This window comes from Dipodomys ordii, unplaced genomic scaffold (genome assembly GCF_000151885.1).
Source record: "Dipodomys ordii isolate 6190 unplaced genomic scaffold, Dord_2.0 Scaffold11, whole genome shotgun sequence".
NCBI lineage: Eukaryota > Metazoa > Chordata > Mammalia > Rodentia > Heteromyidae > Dipodomys > Dipodomys ordii.
Genome location: NW_012267227.1, coordinates 17,956,804 through 17,970,181, shown reverse-complemented (window position 1 = coordinate 17,970,181; position 13,378 = coordinate 17,956,804). Strand labels below are relative to the sequence as shown.

General features: G+C 47.4%; 1 protein-coding gene across 1 annotated transcript in view; it reads left to right on the top strand.

Moving 5' to 3' along the window:
* The window catches only part of Eif2ak4 (eukaryotic translation initiation factor 2 alpha kinase 4), a 60,562-nt gene that overhangs the window by 35,895 nt on the left and 11,289 nt on the right, over window positions 1-13,378 (top strand). Inside the window, exons 19-29 of the mRNA XM_013010007.1 lie at window positions 985-1,086; window positions 2,144-2,197; window positions 3,471-3,707; window positions 4,977-5,052; window positions 5,301-5,422; window positions 6,895-6,944; window positions 8,018-8,186; window positions 8,726-8,842; window positions 10,678-10,743; window positions 12,421-12,591; window positions 12,883-13,017. Of these exons, the coding sequence (XP_012865461.1) occupies window positions 985-1,086; window positions 2,144-2,197; window positions 3,471-3,707; window positions 4,977-5,052; window positions 5,301-5,422; window positions 6,895-6,944; window positions 8,018-8,186; window positions 8,726-8,842; window positions 10,678-10,743; window positions 12,421-12,591; window positions 12,883-13,017 (1,299 nt within the window). The remainder of the gene's footprint in view (window positions 1-984; window positions 1,087-2,143; window positions 2,198-3,470; window positions 3,708-4,976; window positions 5,053-5,300; window positions 5,423-6,894; window positions 6,945-8,017; window positions 8,187-8,725; window positions 8,843-10,677; window positions 10,744-12,420; window positions 12,592-12,882; window positions 13,018-13,378) is intronic.

The following is a 13,378-nucleotide window of genomic DNA, read 5'->3' as shown; positions in this document are numbered from 1 at the left end:
CTGGGAGTGCAGGGAACAGAGTCTCATGGGTGAGACAGCTGAGTCCCAGCCCTCAGGAAGCTCAGTGGTAGATGAAACGGACAATAAAGAAGGAAAACATAAAAGAAAGAATTGTGTGTGATAAGGGCTCAGAGGGAAGGAGCTGTGTGCAGACTGACGGGGAAGGCCTTCCTTGACAGGGCATCGGCTAGATAAAAGGCAGAAAAGTGAGAGACCATGACAACTTGGGGGCAGAGAGCTGGGCTTGGCGGCCCAGCTACGTGGAAAGCACAGACTGGGAGGAAAAAGAAAAGACTCTCGTCTCAGCCAACAAGTCGGTATCTGGATTCACAATCCCAGATACTCAGACATTCGAAGTAGCAAGATCTTGGTCTGACGCCAGCCTGGGAAAAAAGTGAAGCTAAATAAAAACCTAAAGCAAAATGTGCTGGGGGAATAGAGTGCTTCAAGTGGCAGAACACCTGCCTAGCAAGTGCAAGGCCCTGAGTTCAAACCCTAGTACCACAAATAATAATAATAATAAAATTAAATAAATGGTGGCTGGTGGCTGCCCATCAGGAGGAGACATGGAATGTCTTTCTGTGTACTTTTTTATGTTATTTTATTTTTGTAATATATTAATTTATTTTGGTACTGACGATGGGACCCGGGTCTCACCATGCTAGGCAAGCACAGACAGACTGCAGTTGCAAAGACAGGTCTCAGCACGTCTTAGTGTTTTTCTCTTGCACCATTCTTTCCAGCCAGCAGTTACCAATGTGTGTCTATTTAGCTGAGCCGGTTACAACTAATTGTCAAGGAGGTGGTTGGGGGACGTTGTGGCAGATACCTTTCTCGTCACCTAAACAGTCGTCTTATCTATAATTTTTTTAGAACAAATAATGAGTTTTCCCGGCGTGGCTTGTCTTACACTTAGGCATGCTTCCTCTCTGTCCTTCCTGGGGAGTTGCCCTGTCTTGTCAAAGCTCTCTTCTTTTCCCTCAGAAAGTAGATCTCTTCAGCCTGGGGATCATCTTCTTTGAGATGTCCTACCACCCCATGGTGACGGCCTCTGAAAGGATCTTTGTTCTCAACCAGCTCCGAGATGTACGTACCATATGGTTTGCTTTCTAGTGACCTCCGCGTTCTCATGAAGATCAGAACTAAAGCAAAAATGGCTGGGCATCTGGCTTAGGTTGCAGAGCCCCTGCCTAGCCAGCACCAGACCTTTGTGTTCAAACCTCAGAGTAAGAATCGTCCCAGATCCTTTCCCAAGCAGTTGCAGTGGAATGTGAATAGCTGCATTTGCAGCATGGGAGAGGATAAGGAGGTTGCTTTTGCCAGTGGTGGCAGTGCTCTGAGATGATTCTATCCTTGACCACCTTCTTTCCTTAGCCTGCCACGTCTGTGTCTTCATTTCAAGACCACATAAGCTACCTAGGTAATCTTACAATGAGATCTTGTTTGTCTTTGCCAGGAAAGTGAGAACTTTGGAAGATGGAGTGGTCTTTACCGTGATGTTCTCTACTACCTGGTGTTGCTGTTTTACAGGGTTTTTTTGCACTTTTTTCTTTTCTTTCTTTCTTTTTTTTTTTTTTTGGTCCTGGGCCTGTGCGCTGTCCCTGAGCCTCTTGTGCTCAAGGCTACTACTACTTCAGTCACAGCACCATGTCCATTTTTTTCTGAGTAGTTTTTGGAGATGAGTCTCATGGACTTTCCTGCCTGGGCTGCCTTCAAACTGCCATCCTCAGATCTCAGCTTCCTTCATAGCTAGGATTACAGATGTGAGCCAGGGGCACCTGGGCCCTTTTTCAACTATATGTTTAACAAAATTGCTTTGGTTTTCTCTGACGCCACTGGATTGTCCTCACAGGAAATGCTTTGGAAACTAAGCTGTGATGAAGTTTATGTTAACATAATGTTTGTAGGACTATGTACAGTGCCCTGGATTGAAAATACCAGCACCACAAAAAAAGGAAGTCAGGTAGCATTAAAAGTAATGATAATAATAATAGTAATAGCAATAGCAATCATGTGTCTGTATATGGAAGAGTGAGCATCTGTCTTTCCTTCCCAGCAAATTTTAATTTCTTACTTGGTTTTCCTACTTGTGTCCTGGCAGTCTGCCAGGGCACATGTTGATTTGGTTGTAATATTCTTTCAGCCCTCTTCACCAAAGTTCCCAGAAGACTTTGAAGATGGAGAGCACATGAAGCAGGTAATTTTCTGATGCTTTCATTGTGGGCTTCATTTTGAGCTTTAATTACTGTTTTCCTTCTTTTTCAATTAGTAATCTTCTGCCGCTTGTTCTTGTATTCTGGGAACAGCACAGGGACAGCAGCAGAAGATAAGGACTTCGGCTGTTATTAGACTTGAAATGCCAGCGGCGAGCAGAGGAAACAATCGTCTCTAGGGTTCCTTCGTAGCTACATTGTGCTTTCCAATTGCTGCTTGGACCCTGGGCTTAGCTATTTGGGGATGGGAGAGAGAAAAGCGAAAGGGACTGCTTTTACAGCTCATTTTTTTAATATAAAACTTGGGGCTTGAAGAAAAAATATAATTTAAAGTGTAAAATTGTTCTGTTCTATGGCTGAGGTAGCTCAGATTGCAGGGAAAGGATTCCATTTTATAGACAGTCTGTCATTGTAGTATTTTAAAGATAACGTCTCCTATATACCATAAATATCCTTGAGTGTGCATGCATGCCTTTTACTCCTGGGGTAGGCTAACACTAAGCCCAGGGAATCAGCAAGGAAATATTTCCAAGTAAACCTGTGTACTGCACTCCTGGGGCACCTTTCTTAGTTCTAGTTATCTGTGTTGGTGAAGCTTTGCTGTTGAAGATGCCCAGTCATGGGGAAATTTCTTCCTTGTGCTAACCTTTATTGACGATTACAGTCAAGGACTAAAGTCCTCTACTAAAATCTTCATTGTTGAGGGCAGAAGAGCAGCACACAGGACAGTAACTCGCTGCTTCTCACTTGAGGCTTTTATGTCTGGGTGGACATGTCTCTTCTCTCCTCACTACCTAGACTTTGCTCACCCATCAGTTTAAGGGGTTACTTCCTTTGATGTAGCTCAGCCCTGGCAGGGTAATCTGGTGCTAACTATTGTCAGCTTGGCAAGGAGTAGGAAAACCTGATGTCATAATATTGATTTTTTAAAATGCTAATTGGGCTGTTGATGTTAATGCAACAACTTGTAAAATACAGCAGGGCCCTGTGCACCCACAGCCCCCGCAGCTCATAGGAAATGACCACTCCCCTGTTTTTGTGTTTTCCTTTTAGCTGTTTGTGAAAGGCCTCTGTCTTATAGAACTACTTCTGTGTATGCCATGGCACAGTCCTGTAGCCATAATGAGGTGTGGGAGGTTAATGACAGAGTCCGAGATTTCAGAAATACCAATTAAAATGTACCAGCTTAGTGCAAGACGTGTGGCGTCTGTGTGTGACGTGAAGTGACCTGCTGCGTTTGCCTGTGTCTCGCTGCAGAAGTCCGTCATCTCCTGGCTCCTGAACCACGATCCGGCAAAACGGCCCACGGCCACGGAGCTGCTGAGGAGCGAGCTGCTGCCCCCGCCCCAGATGGAGGAGTCTGAGCTGCACGAGGTGCTGCACCACACACTGGCCAACGTGGACGGGAAGGCCTACCGTACCATGATGGCCCAGATCTTCTCCCAGCGCATCTCCCCCGCCATCGACTACACCTACGACAGTGACATCCTCAAGGTGGGCTGACCCCGCCCCACATAGCTGACCTGGTCAGCAGAGGAAGGATCTAGTTGGGTCCTAGTTTCCCAGGATTCTTTTTTAATGTATATGCTTAATCTGAGGCCCAAGAAGCCCCCAAGAGTACACACACCAAAAAATTGTGCACTTGCACTGTTCTGTAAGAACAGCCACACTGCGAATTACTTCTCTGCAGGATTTCTGCCCATCCCCCTCCACATCCACAGCTATGGAGATGTTGATCACTGCCCAGCCTAGCTGTCTGGGTCCAGAAACATGGCAGCAGTCAGATCTCAGACAGTAGTGGCTGCAGTGCTGGCTGCCCATACAGACCCCCTCGGAAGCCCTGCTAGCGGGGTGCCTAGGCATCCGCTAGCACCAAGTGGTGTGGCATTGACAGCTGTCAGCATTTGGAGCATCTCTAGGATCTCCTGCATGGTTCCTGAAGTATAACTAGGTTTCTGGTTTGGGGAGCCTTGTACATTTTTTAAATTTCTTACAAAAAGTTGGGTGTGGGGGCTGGGAAGGTGGCTCAGTGGTAGAGCGCTTGCCTTGCATGCATGAGGCCCTGGGTTCGATTCCTCAGCACCACATGAGCAAAAAGAAAAAAGCCGGAAGTGGCGCTGTGGCTCTAGTGGTAGAGCGCTAGCCTTGAGCTGAAGAGCTGAGGGACAGCACCCAGGCCCAGAGTCCAGGCCCCACGACCAGACTCAAAAAAAAAAAAAAAGTTGGGTGTGGTGATGCATACATATAATCTTGGTTATTTGGGAGGTGGAAACAGGGATCTCCAGTTCCAAGGAAGGCCAGGCAAAGTTAGCAAGACATGATTGGAATCAGGGCCTCATGCATGCTACACAGGAAAGCCCTTGATAGAATAACCACTTACCTTAATACCTGGAGGAGAAGGGAGGGGATAGAAAGAAGGGGAGGGAGGAGAGGAGCTCTAATCACTTTCTGGTGTCCCCAGCAGTTCCCAGGGAGTGTATGTGAGCTGCGGTCTCTTCCCTGAATAGATTCAGAGAAGCTAACTTGAGGTCTCTGGTGATCTGAGAATAAGCAAGTGACAAATGTCAGCCATGGAAGTGGCGCTGTAGCTCAAGTGGTAGAGCGCTCGCCTTGAGTTGAAGAGCTGAGGGACAACGCCCAGGCCCAGAGTTCAAGCCCCATGACCGACAAAAAAAAAACAACAAAAACAAATGTCAGCCACTGCTCATATTTTAGGGTCTCTAGATTAGATTTCAGTGGGTTTTTTAACTGGTCCCATTTCAGGGCAACTTCTCCATCCGCACAGCCAAGATCCAGCAACATGTGTGCGAAGCCGTCATCCGCATCTTTAAACGGCATGGTACGTCCTCTCAGCTTCTCATCCCTTCTCAGAGAATGGGCTTGCCATTAGAAAGCACCGTTAGTGAATCTGGAACAGCCCCATGGCACTAAGCTCACAGGCAGCCCTCTACAGGCTCTCTGTCTGAGTTTAGAGCCGAAGCGAGTCCCACGGTGATCTCAGCGGTCCTGGTCGCAGGTCACTCGAGTGCGTGGAGGCTGCCTCCCAGAGGGGTCTGCTGATACGCTGTGTCCTCTGACTTGGCACAGGAGCTGTCCAGTTGTGCACCCCACTCCTGCTCCCCCGCAACAGGCAGATCTACGAGCACAACGAAGCCGCCGTGTTCATGGACCACAGCGGGATGCTGGTGATGCTGCCTTTCGACCTGCGGGTGAGCGGCATCTCCCTTCTCACGTCTGCACGCCTCGCACATGCGGACGGGAACTCTGCTAAAAGACCGGACTGCGGGGCTGGGAAGGTGGCTCAGTGGTAGAGCACTTGCCTTGCATGCATGAGGCCCTGGGTTCCATTCCTCAGCACCACATAAGCAGAAAAGGCCAGAAGTGGTGCTATGGCTTCAGCGGTAGAGCGCTAGCCTTGAGCTGAAGAGCTGAAGGACAGCCCAGGCCCAGAGTTCAGGCCCCAAGTTTCTGTCTAAATGACATCTTTTAGAAGTGTGTCATTATTATTACTATTATTATTTTAGTGGTCTTGGGTCTCTCGGGTTCATGCTTGGGAAGGAGGTGCTCTACCATTTGAGCCATACTTTAGGCTTAGTACATGGGCGTCCCTGAGTTCAAACCCTAGTACTTCAAAGAAAAAACAAAAGATTCTAAAAGATTGTAGAAATAGTGGGAAGTTCACTCTTAAGATATAATTAATGCCCATTTTGATAATATTATTGTGACATGTGTTTGTAAAATTCACCAGAGAACAGAATGTATCAGCAGGCTCCTCTGATTAATAACTTGTACAGCTTTTAGTTTGATATAGTTAAAATATAGAAAGCATATTCAAGTAACAGTGAGTTTCCCTCAAGTTTAAGAAATGCCTATGCCCGGGGCTGGGAAGGTGGCTCAGTGGTAGAGCGCTTGCCTTGCAAGCCTGAGGCCCTGGGTTAGATTCCTCAGCACCACATACGCAAAAAGAAAAAAAGCCGGAAGTGGCGCTGTGGCTCAAGTGGTAGAGCGCTAGCCTTGAGCTGAAGAGCTGAGGGACAGTGCCCAGGCCCAGAGTTTAAGCCCCATGACCAGACCCCAAAAAAAATTTTAAAAATGCCTATGCCCACGACAGATAGCCTGTCTGGCAGTGGCATCCACTGACCAAAGGACTCGGGGACATCCGGTGCGTGACTGAAGGTCCTGTCACCTAGTGACAGGTTTGCAGTCTCAAAAATGTGCAAGCATCATAGCGTGTTCCTACATAAGGTTCATAGACACGTGAACCTACCTAAGGTGGCTGCCAGAGTGCTAGGCCATAAACTATTACAGAACCACTGTTACGTAGACAGTTTTTTTTAATGTAAGTTTATAAAAATTGCTGAATTAATACAGTTTTAAAGGACAAACTGTATGATGCATGAGTTAAATTTCACTAATGCTGTTTTATTTTAAAAACTAGACATTGGGGCTGGGAAGGTAGCTCAGTGGTAAAGCACTTGCTTTGCATGCCAGAGGCCCTGGGTTTGATTCCTCAGCACCACATAAGCAAAAATAAAAAAGCCTGAAGTGGCGCTGTGGCTCAAGTGGTAGAGCGCTAGCCTTGAGCTGAAGAGCTGAGGGACAGCACCCAGGCCCAGAGTTCAGGCCCCATGACCGGAGCCCAAAAAAAAACTAGACATTGATCTTTAAAACTATCTTCCAGGTCCCTTTTGCGAGATACGTGGCAAGAAATAACATCCTGAACTTAAAACGGTAAGAAAAACCAAAGAGCCTTGCCTCCCGTGTGGTGGACATGGGGAAGAAAGGAGTGCTTATCTTCGGTGATCCTTACACAGTGGAGAATTCTGGGGTCCAAGTACTGAGCTCAGAATACCGCCAGGGCACCATCTGACATCCTGTCTGGGGAAGAAGGTAGTAGTCAGGGAACCTGTGCTCTCATTCTTCCCTTCTGCCTGTTTCAGGGCAGTGCAGCTCTTTATTTTCACAAATGGCTACTTACGGGGAAATGTGGCTGCCCTTGATCACAGATGCCACTTTTAAAATTTAATTGGAGGGACAAACAGCCAGCGGTCTCTGTGTGAGAACTGCCCACACAGGTAAGTGACAGAAGCCACATGTAGCAAAACAGAGCAAGCCTGCAGGAATGCTGGGATGATGGCACTCGGCAGTGGGAAGGGTTTTCTGTCCACTCAGATACCACAGGGTTCAGATGCCGAGAGCTTGGGAAGGTGAAGCAGCATTGTTGCGGAGGAGACCCCCTGCCCTGCAGCTCCTTCCTCCAACGAAACCAAAGCTCCTTACATGCTTTTATTCTGGCTCTGAGAAAGCAATCACCAGCCGGTGTAGGTGTCTCCCCGTAGAAGTAAGCACTCAAGGAACAGTCCTTTTGGCTTGTAGTTTCACCCTCCTGTGGACATTCAACAAAGAAAGCCCCATAGTTGAATAGTGCAGAATTGGGAATCCAGAATTGTGGTGGTACAGTACTGGGGCTTGTTCTCAGGGCCTAGGTGCTGTCCCTTCGCTTTTTTGCTCAAGGGTGTCACTATACCATATGAGCCACGGCTCCACGTCTGGCTTTTTGGTGGTTAATTAGAGATAAAAGTCTCATGGATTTTCCTTCCCTAGCTGGCTTCAAACCAGGATCCTTACATGTGAGCCTTCTAAATAGCTAGGATTATAGACGTGGGCCACTGGTGCCTGGCCCATAAGCCTTTTTAATCATAATACTGACTGGGTTTTTGTATATCTTCTTTGGTTTCACAGTTCCCCACACAGGTTTGTTCCCTCTAAGCAATGACCTCAGAAATCTGCCCCTGTCTCTCCAGATACTGCATAGAACGGGTGTTCAGACCTCGCAAACTAGATCGCTTTCACCCCAAGGAGCTTCTGGAGTGTGCATTTGACATCGTCACCTCCACCACCAACAGCTCTCTGCCCACAGCAGAGACCATCTACACCATCTACGAGATCATCCAAGAGTTCTCCGCCCTACAGGTTCCGGCCGTGTTGTAACCCGTCGTCCTTTCGTTCTGGGTGGCGGGGACGTCTGGCTGTGTCCCCACCACTCTTTCAAGACTTAGGAAATGAGGCTCTGTTGCCACCTGTTCTCCAGCCCCCTGCTCATCCCCCACACTTGCTCTGCAGCCTCTCGGTGGTCCCTTGTCCAGATAGCCTTCCTTCTCCCAGTGTGGCTGGGATCCTTTCCCAGGAAGTCCGCCTGCCCTGTCTCTTCCTTGTCTTCCCACCCTCACAGCTCCTGACACAGGCATCCATGGGCTCCTGCGAGCACCGCGCAAGCTCATTTGGGGCACAGCCCTCAGCCTTTGGTTCCCTGTATCCCACCATACCCGGCTCAGCACCCCCATCCCCACTCTAAAAATGATGCGTGATTTAAAACCTAATTAGGAGTCGGGATGCTAAAATCCACTCCTTCCAAGATGTTAGAATGATACATTTGTGGTAGGATTCTAGACTTGATCATGAACCTATATAACTTCTATAGTAAAAATAATAATAATTTCTCTGTGTCCCAGGAAAGAAATTACAGTATTTACTTGAACCATACAATGATACTGAAAGCAGTGCTCCTACACTGTGGGATTCCAGAAGATAAACTCAGTCAGGTCTACGTCATCCTGTGTGACGCTGTGGTAAGCACTTAATTACTTTGGCCTGGTGTTGAATGGTTGTTTTGTGACTGAGGAAACCATAAAACTAAATTAGGAGCTTTATCTCCTTCATTACTATAAGATAAAACAACCAGTTGGTGTGAATTACATTAACCACTAACAAGGGTTTCTGAGCTTTAATTCTGTGCTTATCACTTAACTAACTACTAATAACCTCCAGTTTTTTAAAGGGGTAACTTCTAATTTTAAAAGATGAAATTAGCTGGGTACTAGTGGCTCATGCCTATAATCCTAGCTACTCACAAGCTGAAATCTGAGGATGGCACTTGGAAGCCAGCCTGGGCAGGAAAGTCCATGACTCTTATTTTAAATGAATCACAGAAAAAATCAGAAGTGCTGGGTGCCAGTGGCTCCACCTGTCATCCTAGCTACTCAGGAGGCTGAGGTCTGAGGATCACGGTTCAAAGCCAGCCTGGGCAGGAAAGTCCGTGAAACTTATATCTCCAACAAACCACCAAAAAAACAGAAGTGGCGCTGTGGCTCAAGTGGTAGAGCACTCACCTTGAGCTGTAGAGCTGAGGGACAGCATCCAGGCCCAGAGTTCAAGCCCCAGGACCACCCCCCCCACACAAAAAAAAAAAAAGAGAAAAAGCAAACAAAGGAGGGGGTAACTATGCTCAATAAGAAATGGCCTCATTAGCTTACTCTGTAACCCCTCTGTACAGTATCTTTACAATAATTTTTTGTTTATTTATTTGCCGGTTGTGGGGCCTGAACTCTGGGCCTGGGTGCTGTCCCTCAGCTCTTCAGCTCAAGGCTAGTGCTCTAACACTTGAGCTACAGTGCCACTTCCAACTTTTTCTGCTTATGTGGTGCTGAGGAATCGAACTCAGGGCCTCATGCATGCAAGGCAAGCACTCTACCACTGAGCCACCTTCCCAGCCCCTAATTTTTTTTTTTTAAGTCAGAAGTGGAGCTGTGGCTCAAGTAGTAGAGTGCTAGCCTTGAGCAAAAGAATCTAGGCCCTGAGTTCAAGCCTCACCACTGACCAAAAAAAAAAAAGGATTAAATTATCTTATTTGTAATTTAAATTCCTAACTTCACTAACCAACCTGTTTTGATGGTATTGGGGGTGTAAACTCTGGGCTTCACACTTGTTGGGCAGGTGCTCTACTATTCAAGCCATACCTCCAGGCCTTTCTGCTTTTTAAATTTTTTAATTTTATTTATAAATTTTGCTGGTCGTGGGGCTTGGACTCAGGGCCTGGGCGCTGCCTCTGAGCAATTTTGCTTAAGGCCAGCACTCTACCACTTTGAGCCATAGCACCACTTCCAGTTTTCTGATGGTTAATTGGAGATAAGAGTCTCATGGACTTCCCCTACCCCATCTGGTTTTGAACTGCGATCTTCAGATCTCAGCCTCCTGAATAGCTAGGATTACAGGCATGAGTGACCAGGTTTTGCTTTTATTTATTTATTTTTTTTGGTAGGGTCTTGCTTTTTGTTTGTGCAGCCTGGAGTGTCCTATTTATATTTCCCACCACAGCTGAAATGACAAACACACACTATCCTGCCCACCCAGAATCACCCCAGAAAGCCTGTCTAGCGCTGGGCCTGCCATTAAACAGATAAATCTTCACCCTTTCTGCATCTTTTGTCAGGCTTTTTCAGATTTTAAACTAATATTGTGGTTTTCTGTGAATGGGGGGAGTACTTTATTCATAGAGTTAAGTCTATCCCTTACAATTAGGACACCTTGTCTCACAGAAGGATATTTGTCAGAATGGGCCTGAAAATTGTGCTTGGATGGGGGGTTGAGTCCAGTCTCTCACTGCTCCCTTTCTCTCCTGCTGCAGACAGAGAAACTGACGAGGAGAGAAGTGGAGGCTAAATTTTGTAATCTGTCTTTACCTTCTAACAGTGTAAGTACCTTTGGCGGGCACTAGCTGAGCTTGATCTGTTAACTCCATGCTGTCAGACGATGTCTCCAGCTTCTTGTTAGCAGGGAGGTTGTGTCCCTTCCCTGCTGCTCTCATGACATCACTGCCCCCTCAGTGTCAGGTACCATGGCAACATCTGGGATCCGAGGAGAGAGACTGACGCTGCCATCAGAGACTCTTTCCACATGCATTCATGTGCTACAAGCCAGCCTGCCCTTCCTTACTCACCAGATCCTGTCTTTTTCTTGTTTTAGGGGGTGGGAGGATTTGAGACAAAGGCTCACTATGTAGCTCAGACTGGCCTTGAACTCACAATCCTCCTGCCTCAGCCTCACGAGTGCTGGGATTACAGGAATACACTACCACACCTGGCTCCCAAAAGGCTCTTTGAACCAGTGTCACGATGCAGAACGTCACAGATACCACATCCTTGTGACAGCTGCATTGTGGCTAAAATGCCTGCTTCCTTTTTTCTTTTTCCTCTTCCTTTTTTAAAAAATTTTTACTTATAAGTTTTTTTTTTCTGTTGGTCATGGGGCTTGAACTCAGGGACTGGGAGCTGTCCCTGAGCTCTTTTTCTCAAGGCTAGTGCTCTACCACTTTGAGCCACAATTCCACTTCTGGTTTCTTGAGTGGTTAATTGGAAATAAGAGTCTCACAGCAACTTTTCTGCTCAGGCTGGCTTCAAACTGTGATCCTCAGATCTCAGCCTCCTGAGTAGATACAAGTTAGAGATACTAAAAAGGAGAAATAGTACAAAAGAGCCTTAAATATCCAGCTCAGTCTTCCTTTACACATGAGCTGCCTAAAACCCAAGGAGACCAACTTGTCCAGAGTCACACATTGTTAGTTAAATGGTCCACTGATGACCAGAATCTAGAGTCCCTAGTATTTCTGGGCTGCTGAAGAAATTTGGCATCAAGGTTGATGATGAACCCATGATACTTAGACGATCCTGGATCTGCCTGCAGTACTCAAGTAGCTCTAATTTTGCATCTTAATAATTTCCAGCTTAGACTCTGGGAGTTTTTCCCAGGCTGTACTTTGCCCTTTGTGCACCTCCCTGTTCTGACTTCCTCCTGCCATACACCAGAGTCTGTGCTAGTGTCCCTGGTTCCTGCCTCCCTGGGACGGACAGGGAACAGCAGGACAAAGCCAGTCTCACGGGCTGAGCCCATTGGTTGAAGAACCCAGAGGCTGCCTGCAGGGGACTCTCTTGCAGCTCCAAACAGGAGCGAAGGGAAAAACTCTTGCTAATCCTCTGAGCAGTAGAGCCGGTCACATTTTGCCTTCCTGGCCAGTGTGTCTGTGCCTGTAGTAACAGAAGTGAGAAGGAAGGCAGAGGGAGAATTCTGTCTGATGACAAGTACAGAACGCTCTGCCAGGGCCAGAGTCTGCTTTGCATTAACCCTAGGCTGACCAGTGGACCAGATGTGTAAAGCACTTCTCCTAGATGCTTTCATTTTGATGTAAAAAGGATGTTCTCCCAGATTACAGCAAGGGCTAAAATGGCCTGCGGCTGCAGGACCCGCACTCCTGGAAGTGCAGGCTCTCCGCATAGGCCTCCCCACCCCAGGCCTCCTCCCCGCCTGTGGGAAGCACCAGGCACAGAGGTCTCCCGCCGTGGGCTGTCAGCTGACCGACCTCTTTCTTTTCCAGCTGTGTCGACTCTACAAGTTTATTGAGCAGAAGGGGGATTTGCAAGATGTAATGCCAATGATCAACTCGCTAATAAAACAGAAAACGGGTGTTGCAGCATTGGTGAAATATGGCTTAAAAGACCTAGAGGAGGTCATTGGGCTGCTGAAGAAATTTGGCATCAAGTTACAGGTTTGGCAGCTCTTCCATCCTGGCAGGGATTCAGGGGTGGAATGCCAGGAGACCTCGACTCTCCTCGACTCTACATTTCGGAGCATGTGATACCTAGAATTAGTTTTTGTTTCAGTCGGGTCTTTTTGTTTTTGTTTTTTTGCCAAGTGACACGATTCCTGTCGGAGTGCAGAAGCCTGAGAGATCATTCTTCTCAGAGAGCCGAGTTTCCCTGGCCTGGCAGGCCACAGGAAGCCAGGCCAGAGCAGTTCCAAGCCGGTGGTTAGGTGTGTGTGATTTACATCTCTGCAGGTGCTGGTCAACCTGGGCCTGGTTTACAAGGTGCAGCAGCACAGCGGGATCATCTTCCAGTTCGTGGCCTTTATCAGGCGGAGGCAGAGAGCTGTGCCGGAAATCCTGGCCGCCGGCGGCAGATACGACCTGCTGGTGAGGGCTGCTCATTTTGCTCGATTGTATTCTTCCTCTACTGATTATTTTGAAATCTGTCAAAGTTATGCAAAACACCAAACCGGTAATATAATCGAATGCCTCTATGTTGTCATCTAGGAGAATGAGTTTAACGTGAACCACTTTTGTGATTTTGGGGGGAGGAAGGAAGGTGAACAGTACCTGAGGTTTGCAGTCAGGGCCTTGTGCTTTCTGGGCATGCTCGTTGCTGCTGAATCGTAACTATAGCCTTTTTTTGCATTGGTTTTTTTTTTTTTTTTTTTGTCGGTCGTGGGGCTTGAACTCTGGGCTTGGGCGCTGTCCCTCAGCTCTTCAGCTCAAGGCGAGCGCTCTACCACTT